At 41.2% G+C, this 20521-nt stretch overlaps 1 protein-coding gene across 1 annotated transcript in view; it reads left to right on the forward strand.

Moving 5' to 3' along the window:
• The window catches only part of LRP1 (LDL receptor protein 1), a 1167923-nt gene that overhangs the window by 323509 nt on the left and 823893 nt on the right, over window positions 1-20521 (forward strand). Inside the window, exons 8-9 of the mRNA XM_071663699.1 lie at window positions 6183-6290; window positions 9696-9855. Coding sequence (XP_071519800.1) covers window positions 6183-6290; window positions 9696-9855 — 268 coding nt within the window. The remainder of the gene's footprint in view (window positions 1-6182; window positions 6291-9695; window positions 9856-20521) is intronic.

A 20521-nucleotide genomic window follows, 5' to 3' on the forward strand; every position in this document is an offset into this window, starting at 1 on the left:
AACAAATGTCCTCCTCAGCCACTGTTAAACACCACCCCACCAGACTTACACCCATGTGGAACCACACTCCATATGAGTTACACTTTCTAATGTGCACTCGACATCAGCCATCTGCACAACATTGCAAACTTTGATTCAACATATATCACGACCTCTCATGCCCAAAATGCAATTTCTGCACTGAAGATAGTGATCATTTGCTCTTAAATTGTTGCCATTCACCACCATACTTCTTGACCTATGGTTCTGCCCTGTGGATGTAACTGGCATCCTTAGTGCTGTGGGTACTCTTTAAAAGGGATTCCTGGGCCTGGAAGCTTAAGGAAACTTTATTGATTGTTTTTAGTATATTATGAATTGTTGATTGGTTAGTAAGGATATTCAGTGTATGTATGGGTCATGTGTGAGGATTGGCAGAATGCATGCATAGTGCCGTTATACAAATGCAAAGGGAATAAAGGTGAGTGTTCAAACTACAGAGGCATAAGATTGTTGAGTATTCCTGGGAAATCCTATGGGAGGGTATTGATTTAGAGGGTGAAGGCATGTACAGAACATCAGATTGGGGAAGAGCAGTGTGGTTTTAGAAGTGGTAAAGGATGTGTGGATCAGGTGTTTGTTCTGAAGAATGTATGAGAGAAGTACTTAGAAAAACAGATGGATTTGTATGTAGCATTTATGGATTTAGAGAAGGCATATGATAGGGTTGATAGAAATGCTTTGTGGAAGGTCTTAAGAGTATATGGTGTGGGAGGTAAGTTGCTTGGAGCAGTGAAAAGTTTTTACCAAGGATGTGAGTCATGTGTACAAGTAGGAAGAGAGGAGAGTGATTGGTTCCCAGTGACTGTCAGTTTGTGGTAGGGGTGTGTGATGACCCCATGGATGTTTAATTTGTTTATGGATGGGGTAGTTAGGGAGGTAAATGCAAGAGTTTTGGAGAGAGGGGTGAGTATGCAGCCAGTTGTGGATTGCTTGTCTTCATCCATTCCTGTCACTACCCCACCACATGGAAATAGCATCATCCCCCCACCTTCAGTGAGGTAGCCCCAGGAAAAGTTAAAAAAGGCCACATTCATTTACTTTCAGACTTTATTTGTCATGCGTAATGCATCAAAATCACAGTTCCCTAGCCACATCCATGCCCCACAGACCTTTCCATGGTTTACCCCAGACACTTCACATGCCTTGGTTCAGTCCATTGACAGTACGTGGACCCTGTTATACCACATCGTTCTAATTCACTCTTTTCCTTGCACGTCTTCACCCTCCTTTATGTTCAGGTCCCGATTGCTAAAATCTTTTTCTCTCCATCCTTCCACCTCCAATTTGGTCTTCCGCTTCTCCTTGTACCCTCCACCTATGACACATATCCTCTTTGTCAATCTTTCCTCACTCATTCTCTCCATATGTCCAAACCTTCTCAACACCCTCTTCTGCTCTCTTTTTATTACCACACATCTCTCTTAGCCTTTCATTACTTACTCAATCAAACAACCTCACACCACATTTGTCCTCAAACATTTCATTTCCAACACATCCACCCTCCTCCTTACAACCATATCTATAGCCCATGCCTCACAACCATATAACATTGTTGGAACTACTATTCCTTCAAGAGGGTCTCTTTCGGATGCCTCTCAGTTAGTACATAATCAAATAAAGCCCCTAACTATCTTTCTTGTTCTATATATATATATATATATATATATATATATATATATATATATATTTATTTATTTTTTTTTTTTGCTTTGTCGCTGTCTCCCACATTTGCGAGGTAGCGCAAGGAAACAGACGAAAGAAATGGCCCAACCCACCCCCATACACATGCCTTGATTCAATCCACTGACAGCACGTCAACCCCGGTATACCACATCGCTCCAATTCACTCTATTCTTTGCCCTCCTTTCACCCTCCTTCATGTTCAGGCCCCGATCACACAAGATCTTTTTCACTCAAATTACAGAGGTATAAGTTTGTTGAGTATTCATGGTAAATTATATGGGAGGGTATTGATTGAGAGGGTGAAGGCATGTACAGAGCATCAGATTGGGGAAGAGCAGTGTGGTTTCAGAAGTGGTAGAGGATGTGTGGATCAGGTGTTTGCTTTGAAGAATGTATGTGAGAAATACTTAGAAAAGCAAATGGATTTGTATGTAGCATTTATGGATCTGGAGAAGGCATATGATAGAGTTGATAGAGATGCTCTGTGGAAGGTATTAAGAATATATGGTGTGGGAGGAAAGTTGTTAGAAGCAGTGAAAAGTTTTTATCGAGGATGTAAGGCATGTGTACGTGTAGGAAGAGAGGAAAGTGATTGGTTCTCAGTGAATGTAGGATTGCGGCAGGGGTGTGTGATGTCTCCATGGTTGTTTAATTTGTTTATGGATGGGGTTGTTAGAGAGGTGAATGCAAGAGTTTTGGAAAGAGGGGCAAGTATGAAGTCTGTTGGGGATGAGAGAGCTTGGGAAGTGAGTCAGTTGTTGTTCGCTGATGATACAGCGCTGGTGGCTGATTCATGTGAGAAACTGCAGAAGCTGGTGACTGAGTTTGGAAAAGTGTGTGGAAGAAGAAAGTTAAGAGTAAATGTGAATAAGAGCAAGGTAATTAGGTACAGTAGGGTTGAGGGTCAAGTCAATTGGGAGGTGAGTTTGAATGGAGAAAAACTGGAGGAAGTGAAGTGTTTTAGATATCTGGGAGTGGATCTGGCAGTGGATGGAACCATGGAAGCGGAAGTGGATCATAGGGTGGGGGAGGGGGTGAAAATCCTGGGGGCCTTGAAGAATGTGTGGAAGTCGAGAACATTATCTCGGAAAGCAAAAATGGGTATGTTTGAAGGAATAGTGGTTCCAACAATGTTGTATGGTTGCGAGGCGTGGGCTATGGATAGAGTTGTGCGCAGGAGGATGGATGTGCTGGAAATGAGATGTTTGAGGACAATGTGTGGTGTGAGGTGGTTTGATCGAGTAAGTAACGTAAGGGTAAGAGAGATGTGTGGAAATAAAAAGAGCGTTGTTGAGAGAGCAGAAGAGGGTGTTTTGAAGTGGTTTGGGCACATGGAGAGGATGAGTGAGGAAAGATTGACCAAGAGGATATATGTGTCAGAGGTGGAGGGAACAAGGAGAAGTGGGAGACCAAATTGGAGGTGGAAAGATGGAGTGAAAAAGATTTTGTGTGATCGGGGCCTGAACATGCAGGAGGGTGAAAGGAGGGCAAGGAATAGAGTGAATTGGATCGATGTGGTATACCGGGGTTGACGTGCTGTCAGTGGATTGAATCAGGGCATGTGAAGTGTCTGGGGTAAACCATGGAAAGCTGTGTAGGTATGTATATTTGCGTGTGTGTGGACGCATGTATATACGTGTGTGGGGGGGGGTTGGGCCATTTCTTTCGTCTGTTTCCTTGCGCTACCTCGCAAACGCGGGAGACAGCGACAAAGTATAATAATAAAAATAATATATATATATATATATATATATATATATATATATATATATATATATATATATATATATATATATATAATGTGTCACTCTTTTTAAGCCATTTTTAAGCCAGAAGGCCCCTAATTATCTTTCCTGTTCTTCATATACTTATGTATGCCCCTCTATTTAAGCTAGTGTTCTCAATCACCTATCCATTTTCAGCACATAACTAAACAAGCTGTTTACCATTTCCATTCATATATGCATATCATTGAATGCCCCAGGTCATCCCACTACTATAATACTCACTTTCACATCACCCTTCACTGTTACCTGATCTCAGTTATTAAAGCCACTGACACACTAATGAAGCTGCTTCCAAAATACTTGTCTCTTTGTCATTATTCTCATAGCCAAGTGTAGAGGCATTAATAATCACCTACACTCTTGTAATCCACTTTCATTTTTATCCACATCAGTCTGAAGATCACTTCCTTACACTCTGTGCATTTCCACAACTCCTCCTTCAACAGAAGTACTACCTCTTCTGTATCTATCACCCTCACACTGATATAACAAAATCACACTGAAGGCAATTTTGGGTATAAGAAATTTTTTGAGCATAAATGGCTTGTGCTGTAGATACTACTATTGTCATGTCTTTGCCAGACGTCACACACTGATTTTACACCTGGCCCTTCAGAAAATTCTAACCTAATTCATAAACCCAAAAGTACATTAATACTAACAAAAAGTGACAATATTGGGGGAAAAGGCATAACTGATGTCTGGCCAAGCCACCCAGGTCGCATCATAGGAAGACCATGCCAGAAGGCACGTCACCGTGCCCACACAACACATGCCTGAAAGTGTTCATGTTTTACCATCATGTAGTTGGCTTTGGAAACATGGGAAAATTCATGTTCAGTGCTGATGATGAGCAAGCATCTGGTAGCTGGTCATGTAGATTTCTCATGTGGTCTCTCATTTTGTTAGTTGGGTTTTCTTTTGAATTTTAGAGTCCATGGCAGTATGTGGGCAAGACGTGAAAATAATTGTATCTGTGGCTCAAGCATAAATATGCTCCAAAAAATTTTCATCATAAAAGTTACTTTGCTTTAGTTATTTATCTTTTCAGTTTACTGTATTCTCTTAATAGTATCCAAATTTACATATTTACATATAGTGCTTAGATGCTTAGATATCAGTAAAGGTTTAAGCACACTTCAGGTAGTAATAGGGAGAATTCAAAATAACTGAATTGCTTGACTTCCTGTTTATGCATTTGGTTTATTGGATGGAGTGTATGGTGATATGTAAAGTGGTTGGCTGGATGAGCAGATGGAACTTTCACATGCACATATCAACTAGAAATGCAAACATTCGTGAGAGAATGCATTGTATTTCACTTTAGCAAGTGAATCTTCACCTCACCCTCAGCAGATGAATCTTCACTGCACTATTAATGAAACTAGATTTACATCACCCTGTACAAATGCTTCTTTGCTACACTCTTAGAAAATGAAAATCACTTCACCTTTGAGAAACACATCTTCAAATTACCCTCAAAAATGCATCTTCACTATACACTTAATAAACCAAAATTTGCATCACTGTCATCAAAAGCATCTTCACATTACCCCTGACAAATGCATTTTCTCTATATCCTTAACATCACTGGCCTTTGACTTGACCCATATGGAGCAGGTTGAAGACCAGGATGAAGGTGCAGATATCTGGAAAGGAAAACAAATGAAATTAGGACTAAATTTTAATCCCAACATTCAACAGTGAATGCAGTATGCCTCTTTTGGCATTGTCACACACCATGGTGTTCACAAAGGAGGGAGACACCACCAACTGTGTCATCTACATCCTTGATATACCTAAATTCAATTTACCTTTGACAGGTTTTTCTCTTCCTCCAACATTTGTAAATACTTCCCTTTGTCTCTTCTTGTTCCCTTTCACAATCCTCTCTGTATTTCAATTAAGGCCTGGCCCTGGTAAAAAAATAAAAAAAAACTTCCCTACACCCTTGATGAATATAAATTCACTTTGTCCTTGACAAGCACATTTTCACTTCACCCATGAAGAACACATCCTGTCTTCATCCTCGAAAAAAGCATCATCTTGTCATCCTTGATAAATACATCTTTACTACATGATCAAAACTAGTAACCTTTGTTATGACCTATTGAGATTATATCAAAGTTCATGGTTAGGATGCTGATTGTTGGAGAGAATAAGAATACTTTAAAAACAAAAAAACAAATGAGAATATAAGCAAAAACCATGTTCTCACATATCGAGGAAGCCTAATTATTGAATATACTGCCAGGGACATAACTTTAATTTTTTTTTTCATTTGAAAAATCAGAAGTACTAACATACATCTTTCTGAAAACATTGGTATCATGAATCATGGCTGGATGCATGTCTCAGACAAAATGCATCCTGGCCATTTTCCAGAACCTTTTAGGAGACTATGTAATATAGTATATCATTTTAATTTTCATGTTTACATTAACTGTGTGTCCAGTTTCAGATGTTGATGCAAGGGAAGGGGAACAGGTTTTTTTCGGTTGCTGTACATACTGTGTACCCTATACAAAATAGAATTGTCTTGATTTTTCTTTTGAACTATTGATTGACAGAATAACAGAATATGCATTCCTCTGGAAATGGTAATTCAGCCAAAACTAGATGAAGGCAATCTTTCTTTACTAGAATTATAAGATCACTTTTTTTTAACAGTCTGTTGGGTGAGTTCCAATACATCATGGTCAGTCTTCCGATGTGCTTCAGCTGACAATTTCAGTGATGCTTGGGTGATACCTCAGCCGACTCAGAATGGTCTGAATTGTAAGTGTCATTACATTCTTTACCCCAAAGCCTTCGATTATAGAAATTTTCTCTGTTTCCTTCATTTTAGAAATTGATTCATTTGTAAACATAGCACGTAGGTTCCTGCTTATAGCATGTTTAACATAGAAAGCATTGTCTGAAAGCTTTGTAATAGATAGATATCTAATTGGAAAGTGGATCTTAAGTAAGCCAAACAAATATTTAAGTGACTGTCAATATTGAATGTCATCTTTTTTATCACTTTTTCTATTCTTTTTGGTAAATACTCAGCTTTCTTTTGAGTATGTATTTCATTTGGTCTTGGTGTGAATACTTTTTTACTTTTGCTCATATTTATTTGTGAACTTATTAAATTGGACCTCTTGGTCAATCTTTCCTCACTCATTCTCTCCATGTGACCAAACCATTTCAAAACACCCTCTTCTGCTCTCTCATCCACACTCTTTTTGTTACCACACATTTCTCTTACCCTATTATTACTTACTCGATCAAACCACCTCCCACCACATATTGTCCTCAAACATCTCATTTCCAGCACATCCACCCTACTCCGCACGACTCTATCCATAGCCCACGCCTCGCAACCATACAACATTGTTGGAACCACTATTCCTTCAAACATACCCATTTTTGCTTTCTGAGATAATGTTCTCGACTTCCATACATTCTTCAAGGCTCCCAGAATTTTCACTCCCTCCCCCATCCTATGATTCACTTCCGCTTCCATGGTTCCATCCGCTGCCAAATCCACTCCCAGATATCTAAAACACTTCACTTCCTCCAGTTTTTCTCCATTCAAACTTACCACATACATATATATTACTTTTTCTATTTATTTTACTTCGTCGCTGTCTCCCACGTTAGTGAGGTAGCCCAAGGAAACAGACAAAAGAAAGGCCCAACCCACCCACATACACATGCATATACATACAGGTCCACACACACACATATACATACCTATACATTTCAACGTATACATATATATACATACACACATGTATGCATGTATACACATGTACCTAATTCATACTCGCTGCCTTTATTCATTCCCATGGCCACCCTGCCACATATGAAATAACAACCCTCTCCCCCTGCATGCGTATGAGGTAGCACTAGGAACAGACAACAAAGGACACATTTGTTCACACTCTGTCTCTAGCTGTCATGTATAATGCACTGAAACCACTGCTCTCTTTCCACATCCAGGCCCCACAAATCTTTCCATGGTTTACCCCAGACGCTTCACATGCCCTGATTCAATCCATTGACAGCACGTCAACCCTGGTATACCACATCGTTCCAATTCACTCTACTCCTTGCACACCTTTCACCCTCCTGCATGTTCTGGCCCCAATTGCTAAAAATCTTTTTCACTCCATCTTTTCACCTTCAATTTGGTCTCCCACTTCTCATTCCCTCCACCTCTGGCACATACATCATCTTTGTTACTCTTTCCTCACTTATTCTCTCTATGTAACCAAACCATTTCAAAACACTCTCTTCTACTCTCTCAACCACGCTCTTTTTATTACCACACATCTCTCTTACCCTTACATTACTTACTCGATCAAACCATCTCACACCACATATTGTCCTCAGACATCTCATTTCCAACACATCCACCCTCCTCCACACAACTCTATCTATAGCCCATGCCTTGCAACCATATAACATTGTTGGAGCCACTATTCCTTCATACATACCCATTTTTTGCTTTCCGAGATAATGTTCTCGCCTTCCACACGTTTAACGCTCTTAGAACTTTCACCCCCTCCCCCACCCTGTGACTCACTTCTGCTTTCATGGTTCCATCTGCTGCCAAACCCACTCCCAGATATCTAAAACACTTCACTTCCTCCAGTTTTTCTCCATTCAAAGTTATCTCCCTATTGACTTGTCCCTCAACCCTGCTGTACCCAGTAACCTTGCTGTTATTCACATTTACTCTCAGCTTTCTTCTTTCACACACTTCTCCAAACTCAGTCACCAGCTTATGCAGTTTCTCACCTGAGTCAGCGACCAGCGCTGTATCATCAGTTAACAACAACTGACTCACTTCCCAAGCCCTCTCATCTACAACATACTACATACTTGCCCCTCTTTCCAAAACTCTTGCATTCACCTCCCTGAGAACCCCATCCATAAACAAATTAAACAACCATAGAGACATCACGCACCCCTGCCGCAAACCGACATTCACTGAGAACCAATCACTTTCCTCTTTTCCTACTAGTACACATACCTGACATCCTTGATAAAATATTTTAACTGCTTCTAGCAACTTACCTCCCACACCATATATTCTTAATACCTTCCTCATAGTATCTCTATCAACTCTATCATATGCTTTCTCCAGATCCATAAATGCTACATATAAATCCATTTGCCTCCCCACCACACATGAAATAGCATCCCCCAACCCCTCCCATGAGGCAGTGCCAGAAACAGACGAAAAAGGCCACATTCATTCAAAATCAGTCTCTAGCTGTCAAATGTATTTCACTGAAACCACAGCTCCTTTCCACATCCAGGCCCCAGAGACCTTTCAATGGTTTACCCCAGACACTTCTCATGCCCTGGTGCAATTCATTGACAGCACGTTGACCCTAGTGTACCACATTGTTCCAATTCACTCTATTCCTTACATGTTATTCAATCTCCTGTATGTTTGTATGTTCAGGCCCTGATAGCTCAAAACCTTTTTCACTCCATCCTTCCACCTACAATTTGGTTTCCCACTTCTTCTTCCCTGCACCTCAGACACATATATCTTCTTTGTCAATCTTTCCTCACTCATTCTCTCCATGTGTCCTAACCATTTCAATACACCCTCTTCTGCTCTCTCAACCATACTCTTTTTATTACCACACATCTCTCTTACCCTTTCATTACTTACTCGATCAAACCACCTCACACCACATCTCAGATATTTAATTTCCAACAGATCCACCCTCCTCCATACAACCCTATCTATAGCCCATGCCTCGCGACCATATAACATTGTTGGAACCACTGTTCCTTCAAACATACCCATTTTTGCTGTCCAAGATAACGTTCTCGCCTTCCACACATTCTTCAACGCTCCCAGAATCTTTGCTCTCTTCCCCACCCTGTGACTCACTTCCGCTTTCATGGTTCCATGCACTGCTAAGTCCACTCCCAGATATCTAAAACACTTCACTTCCTCCAGTTTTTCTCCATTCCACCTTACATCCCAATTTGCTTGTCCCTCAACCCTACTAAGCAGGGTTTATGACCAACTGTCCACGGAGAGATTTACAAACAGTAATTGTATGTTAGTATGAGGTTTAGGCTATGGTGATAGCATATACAATTGAAGGTGGTCATACAATGTACTGTATTTGCTTGAATTGATTTATGATATGTTGATATATTTTTCAGATGTACATGACATTGCCAGAGATTGGTTAACAGGGAACTGGTACATTTTAGACCGGAGAGAAATGATCTTCATGTGTAATGCAACCATGAGTGTCTGCATTACACTTATGGATGTGGTACTAAATGAACCAAGAGGTATCGCTCTAGATCCCAGTACAGGGTAAGGGAACATAATGATTCTTAAAGATGTTTATTGCTGTCTATCTGTCTGTGTCTCTGATGCTTGACTTTCAAAGAGAAATTCCCTCTTGGGAGGATGGGGAATGGCCAAAGCAGAAACATTTCATAGCTACATTATCAAGACCTATCTCCATTCTTTGGACAGCTTCTTGGGCCCTATTCTCAATGTATTCCCCCATTTTCCTTCCTCAGATCCCAGCTGTCTCTTCCATGCTTCATTTTGTTCCTCTTCAGATACATTTTGTTACTGTACCCTTATCAAGTATCCTTTCCACATGACTAACACTGAAAGATATTCCCCTGTAACCAATCTGTAACACTACACTCCATGGCATTCCCTTTGCTGACACTTTATATCTCCTGTGCTGTACACTTTAGCATTATGTACGTCATCCCCTTGGCTAACTTTGCAAGCATCCCACAGATAGCTCATTTGTGCAGCCTGAATCCTAGATGTGTCTGTTATATTTCATGTCCATTTTTTTACCTATAGGCTAAGGTTTGCTTTCCTTCATTTTTTTTCTCAAACTTTTCCTTCCCATAGTTCTCTCTTAGGTTTCAGTCACCTTTCTCATTTTGACAGTTGTCCTCTTGATTTCTCCTGCTGTGTCATGTTTGCATTATACTGAGAACTCAGATGCTAAGAAACCCTAATCTCTTCCTACAGTTCACCCAACCTTGCAGTGTAGCTCAGTATTCTGTATGGTATTGCACAGTCCAATAATTCATTCTTCCTCTTTTCTGAAACTCAGCCCCTACTCCCCAGCATCATGGGGTGCTAAGAATCTCTGGGTTTCTGTCTAACTCTACTGCCGTGAGAGGAAGGGCTCAGACAGTAGTATTTCCAGCCCCTTCCATAACCTTTCTCTCTCTCTGATAGACCTTCCTCTTTCTCTCTTTACAATACCAATATTTGCGGTCTCTCTGGTAACCTCTCTTCTGTTGAACACCATCTGTCTAGTACCTTTCCAAATGTCTTACTTCTGTCTGAGACCCAGTTGTCTAATGATGTTCTCACTAGCCCCTTTTTCATATCCAGCTGTAATTTCCACTCACTATTCTGCTAATTCCAACATCAGCATACCTGTTACATGCCTCGAGGACCTTGACTTCCCAAACTTTGATGTTGGTTGACTGAAGATCTGTCTTTCATGTACCACACATTTCCTTTGTTTCTACAAAATTTGTATCTTTTTTCGACTCTAAAACTCATGCCATGGGGCTGCAGCATCTCTCTGCAAGCAGAAATCCTGTTTATAGGGGATTTCAACATTCACCTCAGGGGGTAGTTGAATCCTTATCATATGGATGATGCGGCGATTGAAGCCCTTACATTCTCCATTCTCAATGATCTAGAGCAAATTAAATCCCACCTCACCCATTATTCATGACCACTGTGACCACTGTCTTAATATTCTGGATCTGTTTTTCACTTTTAATCCATCCCACTGCAACTACACAATCTCACCCCCAATTGGTTCATGTGATGACACTCTCATAAATGTATCTATTCTGAAAGCTCTTTTCCCTCAAGCGCTTTTCCCTTAAGAAAGCTGACTGGAATTTCTTACGAAAATTCTTTTCTATTTTTCCTTGAGTAAATTACTGTCTCATGTGGTGATGCTTCAGTCTCTGCCAGATATGTAGCAGAGTTATTGTTGTGGGAATGGAAGTATTTAACCCTTCTTCCTCCAAGATGAGCTCTTCTTTCAACTACTATTCAACTGTTCCTCTTCTGAGGCCATTCATACAAGATGTTAGGCATAACTGGCTTGGAAAACCCTATCCTTCCTCCAACTCCCATTCAGCATTTATCACTCCCTGTAATCATTGCAAGTACATCATCTGTGAGACAAACCATTCCTTTATTCAAGTAAGTGCAGTGACCTTTCCTTATCTTCCATTGATAGGTCTTTTTGGTTTTTAGCTAAGGACATCTCTGACAACTTCTGTTGCTCTACCATTTCTTCACAGTTTCATTCTGTCGGTACCATAGCTGTCTGTCATATAGATAAAGCAACTCTCTTTGGTTCCTGTTTCTCTTTTAACTCTATCTTAGATAACTCTAATATTCCTTCACCCCCTGATGCTCCTCTCACTAATCCTATGCCACTCCTGTTATTTCTTTTTGGCCTGTCCAACAAGCACTTCTCTCTGTGGACACAAGCAAGAGTGACATTGAACTTGGACCTATGCTTGCTTGTCTGTTCTGTTTCTGTTTTAAAAATGCGTAGCAGAGTCATTTTTGTGGGAATGGAAGCATTTAACCCTTCTTCCTCGAAAATGAGCTCTTCTTTCAACCACGATTCAACTGTTCCTCTTCTGAGGCCATTCATACAAGATGGCAGGCATATCTGGTTTGGAAAACCCTATCCATCCTCCAGCTCCCATTCAGCATTTATCACTCCCTGTAATCATTGCAAGTACATCATCTGTGAGACAAACCATTCCTTTATTCAAAGTAAGTGCAGTGACCTTTCCTTATCTTCCATTGATAGGTCTTTTTTGGTTTTTAGCTAAGGACATCTCTGACAACTTCTGTTGCTCTACCACTGGACACAAGCAAGGCTTATGGTCCTAATAACATGAGTGTGATATTGAACTTGTACCTATGCTTGCTTGTCTGTTCTGTTTCTGTTTAAAAATTAGAACTTTTCCTTCATTTTGGAAGTATGTGTTGGTACATCCCATGCCCAAAAAGGATGACCATTCTAACCCCTCAAGCCATTGTCTTGTTGCTATGACATGTAGCTTTTCCATAGTCTTTGAATCCCTTCTCAACTCCCATATCATTAGACATTTTGAATCTGACAGTATGGTCATCAGCATGGCTTCTATAATGCGAGATCCACTGGTGATATTCTTTCCTATTTTTTCTATTATTATTATACTTAATCATAATTTCCTGTGTCATCAAGGTAGCGCTAGGAAACAGACAAAAAATGGCCTATCCACTTATATACACACGTATTTTTTTTTTGTCATACATATTCACCATTTCCCACATCAGCAGGATAGCATTAACAACAGAGGACTGAGCCTTACAGGAAATATCCTCACTTGGCCCCTTTCTCTGTTCCTTCTTTTGGAAATATCAAAACGGAAGGGGAGAATTTCCAGCCCCCTCCCCTCCCTTTTTAGTCACCTTCTACAACATGCAGGGAATGTGTGGGAAGTATTCTTTCTCCCTTATCCCCAGGGATTATACACATATATACATATAAGCCCATACACACACATTTACATATATATACATATCAACATATACATACATATACATACTTATACACAGACACACACATATATACACATGTGCATATCCATGCTTGCCTTCATCCATTCATGTTGCTACCCCACCACACAGAAAATAGCATCGCTACCTCCCACTTCAGCGAGGTAGTGCCAGGAAAACAGAGACAAAAAAGGCCACATTCGTTCACACCCAGGCTCTGGCTGTCATGTGTAATGCACCAAAACCACAGCTCCCTATCCACATCCAAGCCCCATAGACCTCTCCATGGTTTACCCTAGATGCTTCACATTCCCTGGTTCAGGCCATTGACAGCACATTGACCCCAGTATACCACATTATTCCATTTCACCCTAATCCTTGCCTCACCCTCCTGTATGTTCAGGCCCTGATCGTTCAAAATCTTTTTCACTCCATCCTTTCACTTCCAATTTAGTCTCCCACTTCTTGCTCCCTTCACCTCTGACACATCTATCCTCTTTATCAATCTTTCCTCACTCATTCTCTTTATGTCCAAAACACTTCAACACATCCTCTTTTGCTCTCTCAACCACACTATTTATTTCCACACATCTCTCTTACCCTTTCATTACTTTCTTGATCAAACCACCTCACACCACATATTGTCCTTAAACATTTCATTTCCAACAGATCCATTCCTCCAAACAACCCTATCTATAGCCCATGCCTCACAACCATATAGAATTGTTGGAACTGCTATTCTTTCAAACATACCCATTTATGCTCTCTGAGATAACATTCTCTCCTTTCACACATTCTTCATAGCTCCCAGAACCTTCTCCCCTTACCCCACCCTGTGACTCACTTCCCCTTCCATGGTTCCATCTCTTGCTAAGTCCACTGCCAGATATCTAAGACACTTCACTTCCTCCAATTTTTCTCCATTCAAAGTTACATCCCAGTTAACTTGTCCCTCATTCCTACTGAACCTAATAAACTTGCTCTTATTCACATTTACTCTCAACTTTCTTCTTTCACACACTTTTTCAAACTCAGTCACCAACCTCTGCAGTTTCTTACATGAATCAGCCACCAGAGCTGTATCATCGGCAAACAACAACTGACTCACTTCCCAAGCCTTCGCATCCACAACAGACTGCTTGCTTACCCCTCTCCAAAACTGTTGCATTTACCTCCCTAACCACCCTATCCATAAACAAATTAAGCAACCATGGGGACATCACACACCCCTGCTGCAAACCGACTCTCACTGGGAACCAATCACTCTCCTCTCTTCCTACTCGCACACATGCCTTACATCTTTGGTAAAATCTTTTCACTGCCTCTAGCAACTTACCTTCCACACCATATACTCTTAAGACCTTCCACAAAGCATCTCTATCAACCCTGTCATATCCCTTCTCCAGATCCATCTGTTTTTCTAAGTATTTCTCACATACATTCTTCAAGGCAAACATCTGATCCACACATCCAGTACCACTTCTGAAGCCACACTACTCTTCCCCAATCTGATGCTCTGTACATACTTTCACCCTCTCAATCAATACCCTCCCATATAATTTCCCAGGAATACTCAACAGACTAATCCTTCTGTCATTTAAACACTCAACTCTATCCCCTTTTCCTTTGTACAATGGCACTATGCATGAATTCTGCAAATCCTTAGGTACCTCACCATGATCCATACCTACACTGAATATCCTTACCAACCAATCAACAACACATTTACCCCCTTTTTTAATAGAGTCCTCTGCAATACCATCCAAACCTGCCACCCTGCAAGATTTTATTGTCTGCAAAGCTTTCGCTACCTCTTCTCTGTTTACCAAACCATTCTTCCTGACCCTTTCACTTCATACACCACCCTGACCAAAAGACCCTATATCTGCCACTCTATCATCAAACACATTTAACAAACCTTTAAAATACTCACTCCATCTTCTCACTTCATCATTACTACTTATTACCTCGCCACTTGCCCCCTTCACTGCTGTTCTCATTTGTTCTTTTGTCTTACATGCATTATTTATCTTCCAAAATGTCTCTTTATTCTCATTAAAATCAATGATAGTCTCTCACCCCAACTCTCATTTGCCCTCTTTTTCATATCTTGCACCTTTCTCTTAACCTATTGCCGCTGTCTTTTATACATCTCCCATTCATTTGCACTACTTCCCTGCAAGTATCGTGCTAACACCTCTCCTTTTCTCTTTCACTAACAACCTTGCTTCTTCATCCCTCCTCTCACTACCCTTTCTAATCTGCCCACCTCCCACCTTTCTCATGCCACATACATCATTTGTGCAAGCCATCACTACATCCTTAAATCCATCCCATTCCTCACCTACTCCCCTCACTTCATTTGCTCTCACCTTTTGCCATTCAGCACTCAATTTCTCTTTGTGCTTTTTCACACAAGTCTCCTTTCCAAACTAACTCACTCTCACCACACTCTTCTCCCCTACATTCTCTCCTCTTTTCTGGAAACCCTACAAGTCTTCACCCTTGCCTCCACAAGATAGTGATTTGACATCCCCCCGCTGCCTCCCACAGCACATTAACATCCGAAAGTCTCTCTTTTACATGCTTATCAATTAACCCTTAATCCAGTAATGCCCTTTGACCATCTCTCCTGCTCACATATGTATATTTATCTTGGAAAGCAAAAATGGGTATGTTTCAAGGAATAATGGTTCCAACAATGATATATGGTTGCAAGACGTGGGCTATAGATAGAGTTGTGCGGAGGAGGGTAGATGTGCTGGAAATGAGATGTTTGAGGACAATATGTGGTGTGAGGTGGTTTGATTGAGTAAGTAATGAAAGGGTAAGAGAGATGTGTGGTAATAGAAAGAGTGTGGTTGAGAGAGCAGAAGAGGGTGTTTTAAAATGGTTTGGTCACATGGAGAGAATGAGTGAGGAAAGATTGACAAAGAGGATATATGTGTCAGAGGAGGAGGGAACGAGGAGAAGTGGGAGACCAAATTGGAGGTGGAAAGATGGGATGAAAAAGATTTTGAGTGATCGGGGCCTGAACATGCAGGAGGGTGAAAGGCGTGCAAGGAATAGAGTGAATTGGAACGATGTGGCATACTGGGGTTGATGTGCTGTCAATGGATTGAACCAGGGCATGTGAAGCATCTGGGGTAAACCATGGAAAGTTCTGTGGGGCCTTGATGTGGAAAGGGAGCTGTGGTTTCGGTGCATTATACATGACAGCTAGAGACTGAGTGTGAATGAATGTGGCCTTTGTTGTCTTTTCCTAGCGCTACCTCACGCACATGAAGGGTGAGGGGGCTGTTATTTCATGTGTGGCAGGATGGCGATGGGAATGAATAAGGGCAGACAGCATGAATTATGTACATGTGTATATATGTATATGTCTGTTTGTGTATATATATGTATACATTGAGATGTATAGGTATGTATATGTGCATGTGTGGACGTGTATGTATATACATGTGTATGTGGGTGGGTTGGGCCATTCTTTCATCTGTTTCCTGTGCTACCTTGCTAATGTGGGAGTCAGCGACAAAGTATGATAAATAAATATAAATCTCTCTTTTTAAACCAGGTAATTCCAGTCACCAGTATTTTTTCAGCACACAAATCCACAAGCTCTTCACCATTTCCATTTACAACACTGAACACCCCATGTACACCAATTATACCCTCAACTGCCACATTACTCATATTCACATTTAAGTCGCCCATTTCTATAACCCGATCTCATGCATCAATTACTCTCAAGACTTTCCCAAACCACTTTCCCTCTTTACACTTCAGCTTCGTTTCACTCAGAGCCAAAAGGTCCAGATTTCTTTCCTCAAACATACAACCTATCTCTCCTTTCTTCTCATCTTGGGTATATCCACACACATTCAGACACCCCAATCTGAGCCTTTGAGGAGGATGAGCACTCCCTGCTTGACTTCTTCTGTTTCCCTTTTTTGAAATTTGAATACAAGGAGGGAGGTTTCCAGCCCCCTGCTCCCACCCCCTTTAGTTTTCTTCTACAACACAAACATACCCATTTTTGCTTTCCGAGATAACATTCTCACCTTCCACACATTTTTCAACGCTCCCAGAACTTTCGCCCCTTCTCCCACTCTATGACTCACTTCCGCTTCAGTGGCTCTATCCACTGCCAAATCCACTCCCATTTATCTAAAACACTTCATTTCCTCCAGTTATTCTCCATTCAAACTTACCTCCCAGTTGACTTGTCCCTCAACCCTACTGTACCTAATAACCTTGCACTTATTCACATTTACTCTCAACTTTCTTCTTTCACACACTTTACCAAACTCAGTCACCAGTTTATACAGTTTCTTACCCGAATCATCCACCAGCACTGTATCATCAGCGAACAACAACTGACTCATTTCCCAAGGTCTGTCATCCATAACAGACTTCATACTTGCCCTCTCTTCAAAACTCTTGCATTCACCTCTCTAACAACCCCATCCATAAACAAATTAGACAACCTTGGAGACATCATATATATATATATATTATTTTTTTTTTTTTATTTATTATACTTTGTCGCTGTCGCCCGCGTTTGCGAGGTAGCGCAAGGAAACAGACGAAAGAAATGGCCCAACCCCCCCCCATACACATGTATATACATACGTCCACACACACAAATATACATACCTACACAGCTTTCCATGGTTTACCCCAAACGCTTCACATGCCCTGCCTCAATCCACTGACAGCACGTCAACCCCGGTATACCACATCGCTCCAATTCACTCTATTCCTTGCCCTCCTTTCACCCCCCTGCATGTTCAGGCCCCGATCACACAGAATCTTTTTCACTCCATCTTTCCACCTCCAACTTGGTCTCCCTCTTCTCCTTGTTCCCTCCACCTCCGACACATATATCCTCTTAGTCAATCTTTCCTCACTCATCCTCTCCATGTGCCCAAACCACTTCAAAACACCCTCTTCTGCTCTCTCAACCACGCTCTTTTTATTTCCACACATCTCTCTTACCCTTACATTACTCACTCGATCAAACCACCTCACACCACACATTGTCCTCAAACATCTCATTTCCAGCACATCCATCCTCCTGCGCACAACTCTATCCATAGCCCACGCCTCGCAACCATACAACATTGTTGGAACCACTATTCCTTCAAACATACCCATTTTTGCTTTCCGAGATAATGTTCTCGACTTCCACACATTCTTCAAGGCTCCCAGGATTTTCGCCCCCTCCCCCACCCTATGATCCACTTCCGCTTCCATGGTTCCATCCGCTGCCAGATCCACTCCCAGATATCTAAAACACTTCACTTCCTCCAGTTTTTCTCCATTCAAACTCACCTCCCAATTGACTTGACCCTCAACCCTACTGTACCTAATAACCTTGCTCTTATTCACATTTACTCTTAACTTTCTTCTTCCACACACTTTTCCAAACTCAGTCACCAGCTTCTGCAGTTTCTCACATGAATCAGCCACCAGCGCTGTATCATCAGCGAACAACAACTGACTCACTTCCCAAGCTCTCTCATCCCCAACAGACTTCATACTTGCCCCTCTTTCCAAAACTCTTGCATTTACCTCCCTAACAACCCCATCCATAAACAAATTAAACAACCATGGAGACATCACACACCCCTGCCGCAAACCTACATTCACTGAGAACCAATCACTTTCCTCTCCTCCTACACGTACACATGCCTTACATCCTCGATAAAAACTTTTCACTGCTTCTAACAACTTTCCTCCCACACCATATATTCTTAATACCTTCCACAGAGCATCTCTATCAACTCTATCATATGCCTTCTCCAGATCCATAAATGCTACATACAAATCCATTTGCTTTTCTAAATATTTCTCACATACATTCTTCAAAGCAAACACCTGATCCACACATCCTCTACCACTTCTGAAACCACACTGCTCTTCCCCATATATATATATATATATATATATATATATATATATATATATATATATATATATATATATATATATATATATATGGCACTATGCATGCACTATGCATGCATAGTGCCATTGTACAAAGGCAAAGGGGATAAGAGGGAGTGCTCAAATTACAGAGGTGTAAGTTTGTTGAGTATTCCTGGTAAATTATATGGGAGGGTATTGATTGAGAGGGTGAAGGCATGTACAGAGCATCAGATTGGGGAAGAGCAGTGTGGTTTCAGAAGTGGTAGAGGATGTGTTGATCAGGTGTTTGCTTTGAAGAATGTATGTGAGAAATACTTAGAAAAGCAAATGGATTTGTATGTAGCATTTATGGATCTGGAGAAGGCATATGATAGAGTTGATAGAGATGCTTTGTGGAAGGTTATATCGTGTGGGAGGCAAGTTGTTAGAAGCAGTGAAAAGTTTTTATCGAGGATGTGAGTCATGTGTACGTGTAGGAAGAGAGGAAAGTGTTTGGTTCTCAGTGAATGTAGGTTTGCGGCAGGGGTGTGTGATGTCTCCATGGTTGTTTAATTTGTTTATGGATGGGGTTGTTAGAGAGGTGAATGCAAGAGTTTTGGAAAAAGGGGCAAGTATGAAGTCTGTTGTGGATGAGAGAGCTTGGGAAGTAAGTCAGTTGTTGTTCGCTGATGATACAGCGCTGGTGGCTGATTCATGTGAGAAACTGCAGAAGCTGGTGACTGAGTTTGGTAAAGTGTGTGAAAGAAGAAAGTTAAGAGTAAATGTGAATAAGAGCAAGGTTATAAGGTACAGTAGGGTTGAGGGTCAAGTCAATTGGGAGGTAAGTTTGAATGGAGAAAAACTGGAGGAAGTAAAGTGTTTTAGATATCCAGGAGTGAATCTCTCAGCGGATGGAACCATGGAAGCGGAAGTGGATCATAGGGTGGGGGAGGGGGCAAAAATCCTGGGAGCATTGAAGAATGTGTGGAAGTCGAGAACATTATCTCGGAAAGCAAAAATGGGTATGTTTGAAGGAATAGTGGTTCCAACAATGTTGTATGGTTGCGAGGCGTGGGCTATGGATAGAGTTGTGCGCAGGAGGATGGATGTGCTGGAAATGAGATGTTTGAGGACAATATGTGGTGTGAGGTGGTTTGATTGAGTAAGTAATGTAAGGGTAAGAGAGATGTGTGGAAATAAAAAGAGCGTGGTTGAGAGAGCAGAAGAGGGTGTTTTGAAATGATTTGGGCACATGGAGAGAATGAGTGAGGAAAGATTGACCAAGAAGATATATGTGTCGGAGGTGGAGGGAACGAGGAGAAGTGGGAGACCAAATTGGAGGTGGAAAGATGGAGTGAAAAAGATTTTGAGTGATCGGGGCCTGAACATGCAGGAGGGTGAAAGGCGGGCAAGGAATAGAGTGAATTGGATTGATGTGGTATACCGGGGTTGACTTGCTGTCAGTGGATTGAATCAGGGCATGTGAAGTGTCTGGGGTAAACCA

This window comes from Panulirus ornatus, chromosome 1 (genome assembly GCF_036320965.1).
Source record: "Panulirus ornatus isolate Po-2019 chromosome 1, ASM3632096v1, whole genome shotgun sequence".
Taxonomy (NCBI): Eukaryota; Metazoa; Arthropoda; class Malacostraca; order Decapoda; family Palinuridae; genus Panulirus; species Panulirus ornatus.